This window comes from Podarcis liolepis (assembly GCF_965112155.1).
Source record: "Podarcis liolepis genome assembly, chromosome: 5".
In the NCBI taxonomy this organism is placed as follows: domain Eukaryota; kingdom Metazoa; phylum Chordata; class Lepidosauria; order Squamata; family Lacertidae; genus Podarcis; species Podarcis liolepis.
Window position 1 is genome coordinate 33,140,239 of NC_139556.1, and position 19,441 is coordinate 33,159,679.

General features: G+C 42.6%; 1 protein-coding gene across 1 annotated transcript in view; it reads right to left on the minus strand.

Moving 5' to 3' along the window:
* The window catches only part of CDH23 (cadherin related 23), a 400,272-nt gene that overhangs the window by 77,416 nt on the left and 303,415 nt on the right, over positions 1–19,441 (minus strand). Inside the window, exons 28-36 of the mRNA XM_083503046.1 lie at positions 17,272–17,332; positions 16,176–16,324; positions 13,886–14,021; positions 13,142–13,530; positions 12,949–13,050; positions 8,408–8,557; positions 6,502–6,630; positions 5,036–5,164; positions 3,964–4,191 (exon numbers count right to left, since the gene is read on the minus strand). Of these exons, the coding sequence (XP_083359172.1) occupies positions 3,964–4,191; positions 5,036–5,164; positions 6,502–6,630; positions 8,408–8,557; positions 12,949–13,050; positions 13,142–13,530; positions 13,886–14,021; positions 16,176–16,324; positions 17,272–17,332 (1,473 nt within the window). The remainder of the gene's footprint in view (positions 1–3,963; positions 4,192–5,035; positions 5,165–6,501; positions 6,631–8,407; positions 8,558–12,948; positions 13,051–13,141; positions 13,531–13,885; positions 14,022–16,175; positions 16,325–17,271; positions 17,333–19,441) is intronic.

The following is a 19,441-nucleotide window of genomic DNA, read 5'->3' on the forward strand; positions in this document are numbered from 1 at the left end:
AAGTAATATTCATCAAGAACTCCAACAGAACCCATAGACCAGACTTCCAACACTCACCGCTGATCACATGAAGCTGCCTTATACTGAACCAGACCACTGGTCCGTCATTACTTATTCTGACTGGCAAGTCGGTCTCAAGCAGGGCTTTCCTCATTACCTGCCACCTGACCCTTTTATCTGGCTGACGTTGGGGCCCCTCTGCCTGCAAAACATGTGCCTCTCCAATGCACTGTGACCCCCCCCCACTCACTGATATTTAGGTTTCTAATAAAGTTATGTTGTTTCCATAAAATATAATGAAGTTAGAGTGGATTGGAATTGAGTGATTCATAGAATCCCAGACCCAGAAGGATCCCCAGGTGTCAACAAATCCAACAAGCTGCAACGCAGGAACCTCAGCTAAAGCATCCATGACGGATGACCATCCAACCTCTGCTTAAAAACCTCAAAGGAAGGAGAGTCCTTGTTATTTGGGAATAACAACTGTATGAGTGTAAGATAGCATAGACCACAGTATCATGATGCAGCCCATCCCAGTAAGGTCCCAAATGTAACTTTCACTAGTTCTTCTTTCTTTCTCAAGACAAGAGTATACACTTTAAGAATGAGAAATGCCTCATGTTTGCACCGACTGTTAAATACAGTCATACCTCGGGTTGAATGTGCTTCGGGTTGAGCGCATTCGGGTTGCACTTTGTGGCAACCCTGAAGTAACGGAGTGTGTTACTTCCGGGTTTTGCTGCTCGCGCATGCGCAGACACTAAAAAATGACATCACGTGCATGTGCGGAAGCGGCAAAACGCGACCCACGCATGCGCAGATGCGCCGTCACGTCTTACATTCCATTCAGGATGCGAACGGGGCTCCGGAACGGAGTAGGCTGCGGAGATTGAGACTATACTTTTGGAATGGTAACGAGATGATATGAAGGCTCTGGAGAGAAAATTCCTCATGGGAGATGGACATAAAGCTGCGGAAGCGACGGTACACTTCATAAGCTGCTACCAGAAACTAAAGATGCTTCAGCAGAATCTGTTAAAAGTCACGCCACTTCTAAACATCCTAGGGTTTAAAATTAGTGTAGCATAATGCACTCTACCATGCAACTAGTACTGCTGACTAAAGCAATTTCCTCATCTTAGCCCAAAAAGGTTCTGGGAAGAAGTTAGCATATCTTAATGTTCAGCAGCTGTTCACCACTACAACTTTGCTCAGCAATAAATAAACCACTAGAAATGAAGGGGGGAAATGTGCAAAAAGTTGCCATGCTTCCTTTATTTTGTTTCCTCTTTTAATGCTTTAAAATTTGCAGCTTTTCTGTTCTCAGCACCACTGTAAGTCATAGCACACTATCTTAACAACCAAAACAAACCAATTCCTGTTCATTTACTCTGTTTTCTGACTGTATGATGGGACAAGAGAACTCTCCTCTAGCCTGGCAGATTATAATTCCTCTAGGAAGTCAGATATATTGCCAAAAGGTATACTAGGAAAACTGGTACAGATTCTTGGTATTTGGTACTGTGCTGGGATAACTTGTGCAGATGCATGAAAGCATAGCCAAACCTATTCGGGTGGCGTCTGGATAACATGGGAGTGCTCCAAATAGAGTTTGGATAAATTTACAATAAACAGCAAATATCTTTTGTGAAGTTTGACAAAGCTGACCTGAGAACTAAATTGAGTCAAAGGGAGTACTTGCCACCTTAAATGTTTGTAGATAAATAGTGTAGGTTGGAATAAATTTTTGGGTTAAGATGAAGCAGGCTGATCAGCTTATCATAACTGGAATCCTACTCTGAAAGGCAGCAAGCAGGAGCTCAAGATTAATTGATATTGGCTCAAATGATATCAGTCATTTGAATCATTAGGTTGTATCCAAATGGCTGTTGCATGTTGTGGTGCTGGAGATCATATGCAGGAGAAAAAGGGCTTGCGAAAGTAGTATATGGTTTTGCTGCAAGACACAGCTTTTAATGGTACACTGTACATTTCTAAGTACATTTTCTAGGCTGAACACAGTAAAATTTACTGCCAGTTAAACATGCTATGGACTGTGTTGCCAAACTGTTTGGACTAGTGGTGTTCTCAGTCTGTTTTTGGATCCAGTATACTGATTACATAATCTCAAAATTCCTCACCCTAAAAAACAACAACCCTGTGTGGATGCACCACAGAAATTACTCACAACCCCTGTTTTAGTTTGAAAGAAATACACATGAAAAAGAAAATTTCTATTAGGTAAAAGTGGCTAAGAAATGGCCGAAAATGGGAAGTATTCAAAAGGAGAAGCTTGCATTTACATTCCCTAAACTTGTTTGTTCCTGTAATTCTATGAGCATGAAAACACGTAGGCTACTTCCCTGTTGTCATTACATAAAGCATAAAATAATTTAGAGACCATGAACACAGGCACAACATTAATAATAGTTAGAACCAGAACATAACCTAGATGTCATGGTATCAAATATGTGCGAATCTACTGTAAGGGAGGCAGGTGTTTACTTCACTGACTTGCATTTCTTCAGTTATATCATCCAGTGGAAATCAGAACAGAAAAACAACGAACCCCAAAACAATTATGAAATGCACAATAAGCCAAGGACATGTGTGAATGGTGGACTGTACATCTTGCATTTCTGGTGTGGAGGAAAAATAGCTGTTGGATAGAGTAGCCTCCCAGCTTGCATTTCAATACATGAGAAACTAGACAGACAAGCGACAGATTATGAGTTTCAGGAGCAGCTAAAGCCGAATAAACACTCATTCTAGTATGGAACAGGGCAGCTATCTCAGGTCGACCTGAGATAAGTTATTAGTCACCAGGTAAATCAACAGCCAGAAATTCTCCTATCTGGAACCAACCCTTGAACTGGAGTGGAACCAGCCTGTTGTCACTTAAAATAAAAAAGGTGGCACCTTTTAAACCAATTCTGCATCTCTCGTAATACTAGAGTCCGGGGTCATCCACTGAAGCTGAATGCTGGGAGATTTAGGACAGACAAAAGGAAGTGCAGCTTCACAAAGAGCCTGGGCTGAACAATGGAAATGGCTCTCACAAGTTGTAGCAATGGCTATCAACTTGGGATAGCTTCAAAAGGGTATTAGCCAAATCCATGGAAAATAAAAGTTGTCAATGACTACTAGCCACGATGGTGGGCACATCCTGCCACTGCCATCTGAAGGTGCGCCTTGCTGCTGTTGCAGGTGCACCACGCTTCTGCCACAACCCCACCCCTGCCCCCTCCACTGTCGGGCCCCACTGCTGATGCAGGTTCACCCATGGAAGAAGTGGCAGCAGGCAGCCCATGGAGGAAGAGATGATGGATTTTGCCTCAAGAGGCAAAACTTCCCAGGCTAGCCCTGGGGGGATAGGACTGTAACACGGTGGGTCCCACCTATGGGCTTCCTATAGGCATCTTAGATGGTCAGGGTGAGAAGAGGATGCTGGGTTAGATGGGTCTCTGGTTGGATCTAGAAAGGATCTTGCAAACCTGGTGCTTTGTAGGTAGGAGTAGCAGAGATAAGAAACTCTAAGGTTAGTAGATCACTGGTGTAAATCCTTTCCAGTTACTTTAAACAGGTTCCACCACTGTGCCTCTATAAAAGCAGTATTTAACTGACCAGCACATTTATATATGTGTGAGAACTTGTCCTGCTCTACCTCTGAGTTCTAGGAGGCAACACAATCTGGATATCATGAATGTATACACTCTCTGTAATAACTGGACGGATCACTAAAATTATAACGTATGTTTGCATGACCTTAATATTAAATATGGAGCATGTACTGAATCTGACAACACAGCATTTTCAAAATAATCTAATTTCAGAACTAGATGGAACTAGGCAAGTCTACCCTGCTCAGTTTTTCAGGGGACCTTTATCCCACAATAAGTGTATTCAGTAATTCTCAAGATCACTGCCAATTGCAAAATGTGGCATCGCATCATCACCACCTACCGAGAGGGCTGGGTTGCCTTCATCCTCCACAGTGACCACCAGCTGGTAGAACTGCTGCCTCTCACGGTCTGGAGGGGAAGGGCGGGTGGCGATCTCCCCAGTCACTCTGTCCATGCGAAAGGTCAGTTCCTCATTCCCTTGAGTGATGTAGTAGGAGAGGACACTGTTGAGGCCACTATCCCTGTCGGTTGCTCGCACCTGAGCCACAGCGGTACCTCCACCCACATTCTGTCAGCACACACACAAAAAGGAATATTAGTCTGGCATATCTATATCTATGCATACTTCTCTAAAAATGGAACTGTCATAAAAATTAGATTTGGATTTGGGATTAGGCAAAGACTACCAGATGGGCGGAGTATAAATAATAAATTATTATTATAAATTATTATTATTACATCATCTTCCTACGGCAACAGATAGATATGTAACGCTGTACTGTACTGTTTTTAACACTGATTGGGAGCCGCCCAGAGTGGCTGGGGAAACTCAGCCAGATGGGCGGGGTATAAATAATAAATTATTATTATTATTATTATTATTATTATTATTATTATTATTGACTAGAACTGGTTTCTTATTGGAGCTCTTGTTGTTCAGTGTGGGACCCACAAGCAATTTGAGAGGATTGGCTATTTCACCTAAAATCAAGCGTTCACTCAACCTGTTTGAGAAGCCACACATTGGACAGAGGCAACAGTATTTACCGTATTTTTTGCACCATAACACTCACTTTTTTCCTCCTAGAAAGTAAGGGGAAATGTCTGTGCATGTTATGGAGGAAATGCCTATGGGTGGCATGCCTATGGATTTTCCTCCTCTAAAAACTATGTGCGTGTTATGGTCGGGTGCGTGTTATAGAGCGAAAAATACGGTATGTCTATTAATTTAATCTGGATGGCACAACAAGCAGGGCTCTGCTGCCTAAACCCAGAAGCACATTGTCAAATAATATCCTCAAGTAAGTGTCTATATATGTTGCAGAATATGAGGGGCTGTTGGGGTTAGAACCAGATCTTCCTTGTGCACAAATAACTCTCTTCACAGAAAGACAGCAAGCAGAGAAGCTTACCTCATTAACGCTAACGTTGTAGCCGTATGGATCTGCAATAACTGGTGGGTTATCATTAACATCCAGTATATTCACTCTTAAGGTGTGTTCTTTCCTGCGAGGTGGGACACCTCTGTCAGATGCTTGAATCTGGAATGTAGCACAATATAATCAGGAGAAAAGCTCATAGCCTTGATCAAGCCTGTTACTGAACTGAAATGAGAATGGCCTAAATAAGTAAATTTGTCATAGCAATGAAGCTCTTGGATGAGCTAAGCCAATCTCTCCCCCACACCCCCAATCACATATTTACCTACTGGTTACCTTATGGAACTTGGAGTATGTATGTGCATCATTTTATATGTATAAATAATGTATATAATATGTGATAACTGTTTGTACTTTTCATGGAATGCTCCGTTATATATCTCTTGACCAGGAGCCCTAAGTTGTCTCTTAACCAGGAGCCCTCAGACATGAACTTCTGTCAATTTGGCTAATATACTAATTTCTGAGTCAGCTCTACCAGACATATAGTTGCCTGGCAGACATACCATTGCCTGTTCCCTGGCAGAAACAAGTTCCCCTAGCCCAGAGCTACATTCCCCCATTCATCTGTTGCTCCTGAGGAACTTTCTCTCCAAATATTCAGTTGTGTATGAGATATATGAGTCCTTAGCATGTCTAGTCGCACCATGCACAGAACAACGCAACACAAGAGACTGTCAAATAGCTCTACTTTGATGTAAGATGAGAAAATAGAGAAGCAGAAGTAACTGCAGTGAACAATCTTAAGTGTGGTCTGATGGTGATGGATACAGCCTGGTTTGGCAATTAGTATTACTAGAGAATCATTTTGAACAGAAGAATGTAAGTGGTAGGCTGATCCACCTCTTCCTCTGGTGGCAAGTTTAACAGGTGGCCACATAGCTTCACACAACTTAAAACGGCAACAGGAGACTGTGTGGCCTTGGGAATGTTGCTGTCCCAAGCAGGATGGTTGTGTACATAAAATTCCACTTTGGAAGCAAAGTTGGACAAAGTAACATATATATTTTTTTGTTAACAAAACAGGAAGGTTGGAGCTGGAGGCTATGTGATTGCTCTTTGGAACTGCCGCTGTGAAGTTCAGCTCTGAGGCAAACAACTGCAAGGAGTTACAGTCTTACTAAACCAATTACTTTGGCAATGAATTCCAATTTGTGTCTCAGAACAATTTTTAATATATTCAAATAATGTAAAATATATTGTTCTGAGCACATTTATAGTTCAAAATACAAGGAATGCATTATTTTTTTCCTTATACAGGTGTTATTGAGGCAGTAAGTGAAATAATTGGTCACACTGTAAACATGCAGATGCTGCAATTACAGAGGCTAGACAATAAGTTGGCTAATCACATTTGGTATATAAAGCTGCTTGCCTGGATCTGGCAAACAGTGTGATTGTGCAGCAAGCAACTTGGATGGTGGGCATCACTAAATTACCTTTAAAGTGTAGTGTTCAATCATTTCCCGGTCCAATGGTCTGGCCACAAACACTTCTCCATAGGTGTTGTTGGTTGTGCGGATTTCAAATGCCCTGCCTATGTTTCCTGATACTATAGAAAAAGTCACCTGTAAAAAGATATTCATATATACAAAAAAATTAAAAATCACAATGATGGCTGGGAGGTTTAGGGGATCTTGTAAATTCCATAGGAGAACAGTAGATCTAGAAATTCAAAATGATGTGTATGAAAGCACCTTTTCAGACTGAAACTGCTTGGGAGGTTCATAACAGCAGATCATTTCAGGCAGCAAATTAAAGAAAAAACACACCTCACCTTAAACACAGAGGGCTTCCTGTTTAATACAGAGAGGGCTTCCTTTTGGTACATTGTGGTGGTGAGAACGCTGCCATCTGTTTTTTTCAGGTCCATTGTCCCCTCTGTCAGCTGTCAAGCAGCCTCTCAGCACCAAAGGAACTTGTTTCAGATATTGTTTTCCCCCTAACATCTTTCAGAGCCATCTGCTCCATCCATTGCATCTTAAGAGTCCAAGTTATATTTAGTGCTAGTGATTTCACCTTGCAGGCAGGGAAACCCTACCACTGAAGATCAGGGCCTTACAAGAGCCAGTTCAAAGAAGCAGAAGGGCAAAGGGCTCCCATGATGTGAAGTGGGACTCATGGATCGGAGGTGGACTCTGCTGAAGCCAGACGACTTTGCTGTTGCCTCCTGATAGCAGTCAGGACAACTGGCAATGGCAGCAGCAGAAGTTTGCTTCTGTATAGTCCCTTCAAGATGGTACTATGTGAATTGGCCCTGAAGGAGAAACAGTGCCTATAGAGAGACTTACTGGGTTGTTGGTAGGATAAAGTAGCCATTTCACCTGTCTCAATGGTTGCACCAGAGCTTTCCATCACCAAGAAAGGACAGTGAGGAAAAAAGGTCTCTGACAAAATCCTTACACATTTGTCAGGTGCCCCCAGTCTACCCAGGCGCTAGCAGTGGCAGGCTTATGATCCCATCTGACCTCGACAAAAATCTTGAAATCAGCTACACCTGCTCAGTCTTTCAGTGGATAAGAGCAGCCCAAGAGAATAGCAGAATGGTGTGTCGCCTCTCACTCCCAGTAAAAGTTCTTTATGGATTTCACCTGGATAGCCTTTCTCAACTAAAGGTGAAGGGAGCTGATAATGTGTGTGTGTGTGCACGCGTGCGTGCGTGCGTACGCACACACACACACACACACAAGCGAAAGTGCTTTATATGGATGTCACATATGGCTGTGTGGCTCAATCTACAATACTTCTTGTCCCTCAGAGAACAACCCTGCACTCCAACGCTAGCCAGAAACTACACCGTAGATTTTTTAAAATAAATGTCAGCTTCCCCTTTAATAAAATCAAGTTTATTGATTACAAGGGCATGGAGGATGCAGCTGTTTCAGAGCTGTTATTTGTGGAACCCAACATATCTCTGTGCTCTGATGATGCCCTATGTAAGACAACAGAAGCTTTGATGAGCAGGGTGTTATTCATCAGTCTACGAGGCATCTTACATTGCTGTTTCTGAATAATGCATAGGGCACATATATCTACCTGGAAAGGATCACGAGTTTAATCCAAAGCAGGAAGTATGCAATAACAATGAAACCAATTTGCCATCACAATTAGGGCAAGAAAACAGGGTTCACCAATTATAGTTTTGGTATATTGCTAACTCACTACGCAATTATCTACTATTCACCTTCAAAGTTCTTACACAGAAACTAGTGTTTCCTTAATTTTGATGCTATCCCATAAACACCAAATTAGAATAAGCAAAATGTGACCAACCCACTACATCTCAACACCCTTTTGCTAACTCCGCAGTAACTGTACATTTTGAAGCCACACAATCATTGCTACCTGCCCGTTGCTTCCTGCATCAGGGTCCCTTGCCAAAACCAGAGCAATTCGACGTCCAACAGAACTGTCCTCTGCTACACTCACAGATGAGTCGGAAGTAATGTCAAACTGTGGGCTGTTGTCATTCTCATCCAGTATGGTGATAGTAACCTGTCCAATGGAGAATGCAGATATGAGTAAGAGCTCTGTCTGTCTGACTGTCTGTCTCTCACGGACACCAGTACTAGAGCTAGGGAGAAACAGTGATTTAGCCAAAAATTCACTAGATTGACCTTATAATTTGAGGAGAAATGATTTTGTGAAATTGTTCAATGCAATTTTATTTCTCCAGATTGTTTAACTGATTCTTGAAGTACTGCCTATTCCTTGGAAGCATACTTAACACTTAAAGAATACAAACTGCTAGCGGAATGATCCATCCATTCTAGAAAAGTATCATCCTTTCTGTATCATCCATTTTTTTAATGGTGGCAGCCATTTTAAAAACATCTTAGAACAGGCTTTCTGGAAAAAAGGCAAAATGATGACCACTCTTCCCGCCCCAGAAATTCACGCTACTCCCAAAATATTGGTGAAGCAAAACAGCCCATTCTGAGGTTGATGAAACGGCTGAGCAATAGTCATTGTCCATGCAGTATAGCCCTACTTTCTGCATAATCAGAGCAAACAGAAGGACCTTTGCATTTATAGCTTGAATTGAAGCTGCTGTTGCAAAGGAATGCTTATGTTTGGAGCAAGCCCCACTTTGGGGTTTGAATAAGTGCAGATCCCAGCCGGCTTGCTGTAAGTGTTGATCAGCTGCTCAGCACTTACAACTCCTGGCAGGCACCAGCTGCACTATGCAATGCCCAGTGGAGAACTACAAAGCACAGCCAATCGCAGCTGGCTTCCTATAAGTGCCAATCAGTAGTTTGGCACTTCCAGCAAGCTGGCTTGGGGCAAGCATCAGCTGCACTCCTGATGTTGGGAACTCAATAGCACAGCCAATCCCAGGCAGCTTGCTATAAGGTGTTTACAGCAAGCCAACTGTGATCAGCTTCACTACTGAAGTCCTAGTGGGGAACGCTGTTGTGCTGTGAAATCAATGCAGGCTTGCTGTCACTGCCAATCAGCTGATGACACTGACAGCAAGCCTCGTTTGCTAAGCAACAATCAGGAGAACTTGAAGGCTTCTGAAAGTTTCTTGGTAGCGATGTCCCCACTTGTCCCTCACCTGATATATAAGATATGACAGGTGGGCATGGTTTGGGGAAAATTGTTCCACAGGCCAAAATTGGCCCTTTGCTGGGTTTAAATGGTCCCATGGGGTGGAGTTATCTCACCCCCTAGGCTAAGGTATAATGTCTACCTTAAGAGATGAAAGCCTTAAACTGAAGAACTAGGTCAGTGTTTCCTAAACTTGGGTCTGCAGCTGGTTGTTGGACTACAAGTCCCATCATCCCCAGCTAACAGTACCAGAGGTCAGGGATTATGGGAATTGTAGTCCCAAAACAGCTGGGGACTCAAGTTTGGGAAACACTGAACTAGGTGGTACCTCTAACACAGGAATCCCCAAACTCAGCCCTCCAGAAGTTTTGGGATTACAACTCCCATTGTCCCTAGCTAACATGACCAGTGGTCAGGGATGATGGGAATTGTGGTCCCAAAACATCTGGAGGGCCAACTTTGGGGATGCCTGCTCTAACACTTCTGTATGGCTGGAAGAACTAATTCAAGTTTACTCAGAAGCAAATACCTCTCTGTTCAACAGGACTTACTATAAACATGGACTGGGTAGTAGGCTACATGTGCATTCAGGCACTTCTAATATAGCAAGTTCCTCTAATCTTCACAACCACATTGACAGAGGGAAGTGGAAACCTCCCATTTATTATAGAGGCTCTGCACAACACCTCACTGGTGTTGACACATGTGCCCATTTAGCAATACATGGAGCCCAGAAATACATGGAAATTCCAGCTCACAGTTACATTAGTCAACTCACACAGCATCAAAATATTCTCAGAATCACTTTGCTGTGAGAACCTTCGTCAGCAGCTCTTTTTTTTTGTAAAGGGATCAGGTTATTATGGATGTGCCTCAGCTGCAGTCGTGAGTCCAAAATCACCCTGATAGTATTCAAGCTGTGTTTTCTGTAATTAGCTAAAGGAAATGCTGTCATGTCTAAAAATAACGGTGCATGCACACACACAATACACAAAAGGAGGAGAAAAAGAGGAAGATGCTTTTATTTATGAGTCTTTATTTACCTGGTTAAAGGCTCCAGCTGCAGGGCCAGGCAGCATAGCCTGCTTCTAGAGGGAGGCTGAAGCCCCCTTTCTGCTTCTTTTAGGGCAGGCTTCCTCAACCTTGGCCCTCCAGATGTTTTGAGACAACAATCCCCGTCATCCCTGACCACTGGTCCTGCTAGCTAGGGGTGATGGGAGTTGTAGGCCAAAAACATCAGGAGGGCCGAGGTTGAGGAAGCCTGTTTTAGGGTGATTTTTTTATTCTTGTTGCAAAATATAATAATAATCATTCAAAAGGAGAGGCATGCTTCTCCGCTTCAAGAACAAGCAGCTGCTGAAATGAGTGGCCACCTGAACAGCCAAACCTGTCTCCTCTAAGCCACATTGATTCCTTCCATTGTTGACTCTCTTTTGGCCCATTTTTTTCAACACAACATCACAACTTTTTCCCAACCTTTCTTCAGAAATGTGCTTTATTATTATTATTATTATTATTATTATTATTATTATTATTATTCCTTCACCTATTCCATCGCTGTGTTGTCTCACTTAAGACTTTGGTGGCTGAGTCCCACTTCAAGTAAAACTTGGGGGACTGAGAAGGACTGCAGAACTTCATGTCTGCACAAAGCCCAATTTACTGTTTCTAAATTCCATTATACCCAGAATAGGCTGGGATGGACATGAAAAGACCTGAGAGAAAAATGTCCCTTCCCTCCACTCCCCTTTCATTCTCAATCCTCAATCCTAGGGGGATAGGGTTGCTTAGAAGAGTCATAAATGAGTTTGTGAGGCATTTATGTTCTGACTGGGTGCACATTCTTAGGGGCAGAAAGTGATTTGTTTAGTGGACTGAACAAGGCCTGCCTGGCAAGATAGAACAACCGTCTTCTTTAAAAGAATTTAGAATGCTGGAACTGGAATGTGAAGGTAACTGCATAGCTGAGAACTAGCTGTCTCAAAAATGCTAGGGAATTCTAAAGCTTGCATGCACTTCGGAATCCAATAAATGGCATTCCTCAGCTTGCCTGTTTTTCACCCTATATTTGCACCCCACATGGAAATGTATAGCAACAGGTACTTGCTTGAAAGCCAAAACAAAGGGTCACAGGCAACAACAAACAAAGGAAGGATAAACACAATGGAGGGGAAGCACTCTTACCTTCTGTTGGAGAGAAGCACAAAATAGGATGGAAAAGAAGAAGAAAAACAGTTGTTAGATTTAAATCCTTTTAAACAATGTAGTTTGAATTCAATGCTTTGGGAAAGGTCAGCTGTAGATGCAATATAACGAGGCACAGGTGCAATGAAAGGAAAACACAGGTGAACCATGTCCAAACTCTGCTATTGTTGCTTTGCCAATATCCCTCAATCATCTAAGATCTGTGGCATCCTCAACGATTTTGTTGCCAATTCTCTCAACCAATTGAACACCAATTGTCTGTCCAGGAATATCAATATATTCCAACCTACAACCCCCCCCCCCGAATTTGGCCCCTAGAAGCTCTTAATTGCCCCAGGGAGGGAAGTTGCAATGAATGTTAACATGAAATGTGGCAAGCCTAAGATCACCAGGTGCAAGAATGTCTTTCACCGTAACTGCTTTTATAATGTTTTTAACTGCATTTGTTTTAAGAGTATCAGATGCTTTTGCTTTGTTTTTTTGTTTTTACATTGTGACTCTGAGCTGCTTAGGGACCAAGGGTGGGATATAAACTCGGTCAATAAATAAATAAATAAATAAATCACGGTGGGAATCGGTGCCAGGAAGGAATGCTAGCCACAGCAAATGCCTGCATTTTGCTAGAGGTGCTAAATTCATATCTGAAAACTGTTAATTTAAACACCTCAGGTGACAAGACTGTGTTCAGTGACAATATAAAACAATTCAGAAATTTTACACACACACACACACACACACACACACACACACACACACACACTTGTACCTCAGAAGTTGATCGCCTTGCAAGTCAAACATTTTGGCTCCTGAACGCCACAAAGCTGGAAGTGAGTGTTCCAGTTTGTGAATGCTCTTTGGAACCCGAACGTCTGACACAGCTTCTGCAGCTTCTGATTGGCTACAGGAGCTTCCTGCAGCCAATCAAAGGCAGTGCCTTGGTTTCCGAACGTTTTGGAAGTCAAACGGACTTCCAGAATAGATTCCATTCGACTTCCAAGGTACAACTGTATAAGCTTTCCTGGGGAAACAACAAACTTTTCCTGGGTGGCGGCAGGGACCTAGCCTTGGAAAGAAAAGCCAACTCAACACTGTCCTACCCTACAAAGCCAAAGCCAGCAAAAATAGCTCACCACAGTTGAGTCAAGCTTCGGACCACCGTCATCTGCAACAACAGTTAGGGTGTAAAAATCTCCTTTCTCTCGATCTACCTGTCCTTTGACTGTGATCACACCCTGCCAAGGGAAAAAGCCACACATGAATACATGAATTCCCAACGCCAGAGTATGAACTTAGGTGACGGAGGTCCACCTATAAACTACTCACAGTGATGCCATTTATTTTGAACAAAGACAGAGCCTGAGGATTCGTATTGGGGTCAAACTTGTACGTGATCTGGTTCAGGTTATCGATGGAGCGTGCCTGGACTCGGAGGACTTCAGACCCCAGGGGAATGTTCTCTGTGATCACTGCTTCATATGTGACATTCGAGAACTGCACGGCCTCATCCAGTTCGTTGAGGAGGCTGACATAAACACTGCAGAAGCCTTGGTTATGGGGAGGTGCTTGGTCTGTGGCCGAAACATTCATCAGATAGCTGGTTTTCGTCTCATAGTCCAGATAGTCAATGGTGGTAATGAGACCGGTGCTCTCGTCGATTTCAAACTTCCCCTCAGAACCTGAGATGATTTTGTAATTCACAAGGCCTCCGTTTCCTAAGGGGAGAAAAAACACAGTCAAAGGTGCAAGACACATGTAAGAAGCCACAAATCAATTGCACAGTGCTCAGGGATGAGAGTTCAAAAATCCAGACAGGCGCTTAAAAGCTTACACAGCAACTTATAAGGAAAAAAAATAACATATGCACTTCAGCATATTTCAGGATTCCCCTGGATATATTTGAACCTCCCCATTGCACATGCACGGTCCCATTTTGGCTACATTTGTCGTATTCAGCACTTAAGTTCAGCATTAGAAGGAGCAATTGTACTCCTCCACCAAGAATAAAAGCAACACTGACAAGCAAGAGACACAAACACAAATCATGGCTATTCCATGCAGTTTCTGTACCTGTGTCTCGATCTGTTGCCCGAACAACTGCAACAGATGTCCCTATCCCAGCAGTCTCACGCAGTCCCAGCCGGTTATATTGCCTTTGGGTAAATACGGGCACTTCATCATTGACATCTTCCACGTACACTATGACCTGGGAAAAGTTAAGGTGCAGTTAATTTATTTGCCTGGAATCTGTTCTGGAGAAAAAGCAGAGGCACTTGATAAGGAAGAGGAGTCTTGATGTGGACACCACAGCACAGAATTATGGAGTTCTACTGGACCCAAAGATCAGTTCCATGGTGAAATATATGACCAGTCTCTCATGCCTCTTCACTACAAACAGAAGCAACCTGTGTAACAAGCAGAGAGCAAGTACACTGCAGGAAGCTATCAGCAAAGCAAGTATCTGCAGGTAATCAACAAAGAATAAAAACAAAGCAAAGCCCAGGCTCCATAAGGGGGAAATTTCTTTCCGCCGCAAATTGCTGTAATATGCCACTGAATATCTTGTCTCTAACTGCGGCAAGTGCTGTCACCCCAGAGGAAAGGAAAGACAGCCGATATCATAAGAATCTGATCTTGGTGCAGTACAACTGAGGCAAGCTGTGTAGAATTTTCCATTCTTTCAAAATTGTAAATTTTTACTTATTTTTTCATAAGCAGGTAGGTACATATAGATTATTTGTAACAAAAAGAAAACAATGAAAAGAATTAAAATAATACAAAAAGAAAGAAAAAGCACAATCGGCGGCCCCCTATCAGAGAAATGGTATAATGCTGCCATAAATTAATACTTTTTCATTTTTGTTCTCTAATAATTTTTTGCTAGAGGTTCAGGATCAAAAGCTCCATCTATCATCGGGGTTAGTTGGCAGGCACCAGACATTCCATACCTTGCTTGCCAGAACAGTTTGGCTATTACGAGCATTATTTATATATATATTAAAAAGTTTGCCAAACCTTAAACAATTTTTCTTACTGACTTTGCCTCTGCCTCAGCCATATTTTATACACTCACTTTTCCATAATTGTTAGAAACCAGACCTGATTGAAACAAGCCTCTTTGCTCAGTTCCTCCCAATTCCCAACTTTTATATTCCATTCCATTTTTCAAGACAGCCGCTAGACCCTCCCTAACATCTATTTCCAGCAGGTGAATTGATGTTTTTGCATATTAACATGGCAGTAGCTAATTAATTAGGAAGAATTTAAAGTCCTAAAAAATGGATCAGGGTAATCCTGTGCGTGCTACAGCAAGGTAATTGCTAAAACCATGCTGCATAATTATAAGGGCAAGGAGAGCTGGGATAAAGCTGCCCAACACACTTGTGATTTCTCTCATTCCATTTGTCTGCAGCAAGCCTTTGAGATTATGAACAGAGGTATAACCCTGATAGTGTCCATACTCACAAAATTCCATTCCGAGTGTAGCAGAGTCATAAATGGCTGTCAAAAAGAACTCTATTTGTCATTAAATGGTTTCTAATGAAGTTCCACTGACATTTGGTAAGGTCAAGAACTATTAGAAAATCTATTTCACCTGGACTCCCCACATTTTAGAAGGTTTCTCCTACCACAGAACCTACAAGAGAATATACAGGATGCACAGGGAATTTATGAAGGCTTCTGCAACATTTTTAAGTGGAGGTGAGCTGTTGTGAATGTTGAGGATGAGCTCCCCCACATGTCTCCAAAGCACTATGCAAAAATGGGGTCACCTGGCGTCACTGAGATGTCAGTTCCTTGGACAGGTGGGTGAGCTCTGCCCACCAGTCAAAGTTGGCCCATGGTGGGTGGAGGAGATGCAGTTTCCCACCCCTGGGTTATCTGAATGCACTCTTCTCTTCTAGATCTGGGGAGGTTTATAGGCCTGAGTAAACACAGGTCCACAATAACTCACGAAGTTAAGTCCCCGCCTCAGACCTCAAGATTTCTGATTCAAACTGCGGGATATCACTGTGTTATGCATCTGCTGCTTTCAGAAATTCTTTACGCACTGACTTTGTTACTTAATTCATTCAGAGGAGCAAAGTTATTAAACAAAGAACAAGTGCTCAAAATGTTATTAACCGTTGGGAGAACAGTTTGCAAAAAAATTATCTCTGCGGAACCTATGCATTTATATGCTCAGCATTTGATACTTTTTTTTAAAAAATGCACTCTAAAACACTTTGCAATATCCCACTGATCTTCACCAAACTGTAAACCTGATTTAGCAAAACCCTTATAGCCAGCTCCACTATAACCAACAGAAGATTGTAATTTCCCTGTGCCGCCTTGTGGAATCTTGAAGAGGCATTATTACCCTAACAGAGCTCCTCATGGGTCCTTGTTCACTATTGTAGGCTTCCACTTCAAGGACATGGGAGGAATTGCGTTCTCTGTCCAAGGGCCGTAAGCCTCGCATGACCAGTCCACTGCTGGGATTGATCCGGAAGTTGTTGTAACTGTTTCCTGTGGATGACAAATAAAGACTACAGAAGATGACACTATGTCTTCAGTTTGAAGACTTAATCTCCATTACAGGATTGTTTCAGAACAGGGAGAGAGGTGGATCTATTAACACCAATAGGATTATGAATTTATAAAGAAGCCAGTATAGCAATGCTACATGTAGACTCTTACACTAAATTAAATGATTCTGCACATCCTCCTACCCTTTCAAACAGGCCTCTTCCCAAAGTTGCTTTTCTCTTTCTATTGAAGTTCCCGCAGGGCTTTGTTGCATACATGTTAATGTACCATGCAAGTTTGTCCCTTAGGTCACACATGCCACTTCTAACCTTGCTTGTTCATATTGTAGCCAGTCCTTTATCTTTACCAGCTGCTTACTTTTTGTTTTCCCTCAACTCCCTTTTTCTATCCCTCTCCCCCTCACACCCCAAATCCATCTCAAAGTTCTTTCCCCCTCAGCTTCCAGCCAGGCTTTCTATTGGCTAGGGCCGAAGTTCTAGCTCCAGGGCATTAAATTTCTCTTTTGAAGTCATACTTCATGTATCACGATCACATCCTTACAGATTTACTTGGAAGCAAGTCCCATTATCAACTGAACTTACTTTCAAATAGGTATGTTTAGGATCATGACTGTGGAGTATTAGATGTTAAGACAAGCTGATGCAACATAAGCCATTTCCTGCAATATAGTTAATCTTGAGGGTTATGAAGAATGAATTGTCAAGTTTTAATGGTACCAGGAAGTCAGATATATTAGAAGTATAATTCCCTAGGATGTACGTTTCCCAATAATTAAGTTTAAAGCCCAGAAAATGTGGAGCAGAACGCATAAGGTTGCTGATGTTACGGTAAGGATGAAAACGATCAATAAGGTTGTTCTAGTTACTTTATAAGTATACTGTAATTTTTTTATCATTAAAAAAACACTATCCATTTTCTTTGCTTACCTTTGATAATCCTGTACCACACCCGGCCATTCACACCTTCATCTGCATCTGTGGCTTTCACCTTTGAACAAGCAAACAAACAAATGAAACAAGCAATAAGAGGCTACATTAATACACAAAGCTAAATCATGGTTTGCTTTACCACAGTTTGTTTAACAAATCACGTGTCATCTCATAAACAAGAACATAAGCCATGGCTTACTTCTTCAAAGCTTGGTTTGTTTTCCAGCTCCTCTCACCTTGGGGCTTTCTGCTTGGCAAGTGTCTGGGGTGAGCAAACATGGCTGAGACACAATACCAGGCCATGATTGGTAAGCCGATGATTAACCATGGCTTCACACTGCAGTTTGTTGGCAGGAAACAAACCTTGGTTCATCTACTGGACTAGTTTCATATGCTCAAACAAATCATGGTTAGGCTAAACATATCACAGGTTATCATTATTTGAGAAACCAGGCTGTCAGGGAACTGACATCGGAGCTAGAGGTGGAGGGAAGGCTCTCAAATGATGCTGGAGAAGGGCCCAGCAGGGAGAGAGGCAGCTCCGCAGATGGGGAAGCGAATCAGCGCAACACCAGGGATATAGAGGGGCTGATGGGGGAATCGGCGAGAGGGCTCCAGGACTCTTCACCGGACACCAGCGGGGAGAGCACGGTTCCTCCGCTACCCACGCCCACCCTGCGCAGAAGACTTCCGCGCAGAGAGAGTAGGAGGAGACTGGGTGTCAAACAACTTTTATGTTGGAAAAGATTTAAGAAACGCCCACTGACGGATTCTGCTAGCGAATGAGGCAGCCACGAAGTGAAGGGCTGCCCAGGCTGAAAGGTTTAGCAAGGCAACAAAGCCTGGAGAGGCGGCAACTTACGCACGAGCAACCCATGCACATTACACAGGCCATTGTGTCAAAGTCCAACTATTCAACATACTTATTTTTAGAAAATATATAAGAGTGTTTCTACTCCCTGTCCAGTCACAGCCCACCCAATTTCAGAAGAATACTGAAACCAAGCTTCTAAAGGTAAGCACCAGAACTGTGAATTCTCCTTGGAAATACAATAGCACTCACTGCAGTTGTTTGACAAGTAGTGAAATATGCTAGTGTTGGTTGGTGCCATTTAATGATCCAGCTCTCTGTTAGATTAACTGAAGCTTCAAAAAAGTCTTCAAAAGTCATTCACCAGGGTGGATTAAATGCCTGAGACCAGACCTGAGACGGCTCCAGATAATCAGCCTCAGTCAAAAGTGCTTGGAGTAGCACGGCAACCACTTGCAGTGGTTTTATATCTGAGTATTCAGCACCTTGAACTTAGGTTGAGAAATACAGAACATCTGTACAGGGTAAAATCCCAGCTCAACCTTGAAGCTTGCTGGGTTTATTTTAATCTTATTTAATAAAATGCACATACACTTGATTGTGAAAAGCTTCAATGCAGTTTACAAAACCATGAGTGGTGTTTCTTAAACTATAGTCTATGGGCTAATGGGTGGGGTCTGTGGATATTCTGCTGGTCTGAAAGACCCATTTAAAGCAAGAGGAAAGCTTTCTCCAGAACGGTGACAAACACAGGATTCAAATGAAGGGTGGTTCCAAACAGTGAACATTTTTGGGTGAGATTCAATCACATTTGCACAATTTGTTGGGAGGCCTTGAGGAATACACCCACCCCCCTGCCCCAAATACAGGACTTTTTGAGATAAGGAAAGTGACAAGAAAACACACTGGGAAATATGGGACACTTGGCTTTGATGCAGCAGCATCTAACCTCCCAGCAAACAGATCAGAATGAATGCTTATTAAACAGCTAATGCCATCTAATTTCCCTACAAACAAATCAGGATGGATGGTCAATGAGCAGGTTAGCTGGAAGCACTCTTAAGTTTCTTCCAGCACTCCTTGCAAAGTGAGGGGGGAAATATGCATGAGTGAAACAGGGCTGCCTGCCACAAATACTTGCACTGCTGTGCTGAGTTCTTCTATTCCTCTCTACAATATGTAATACAATTTACCTCACGTCCTGATGTCCCCATAATATGCATTTCCTCATTCCACGTTAGAGCTAATTGTGTGGAATGGGGAAAAATGCACAACACGGCAACAGCAGGAACAGAGTAAGTTGTGTCTATGTTACCGAAGGGGAGAACAAGAATTCAACATGGGGCGTTTTGGGCA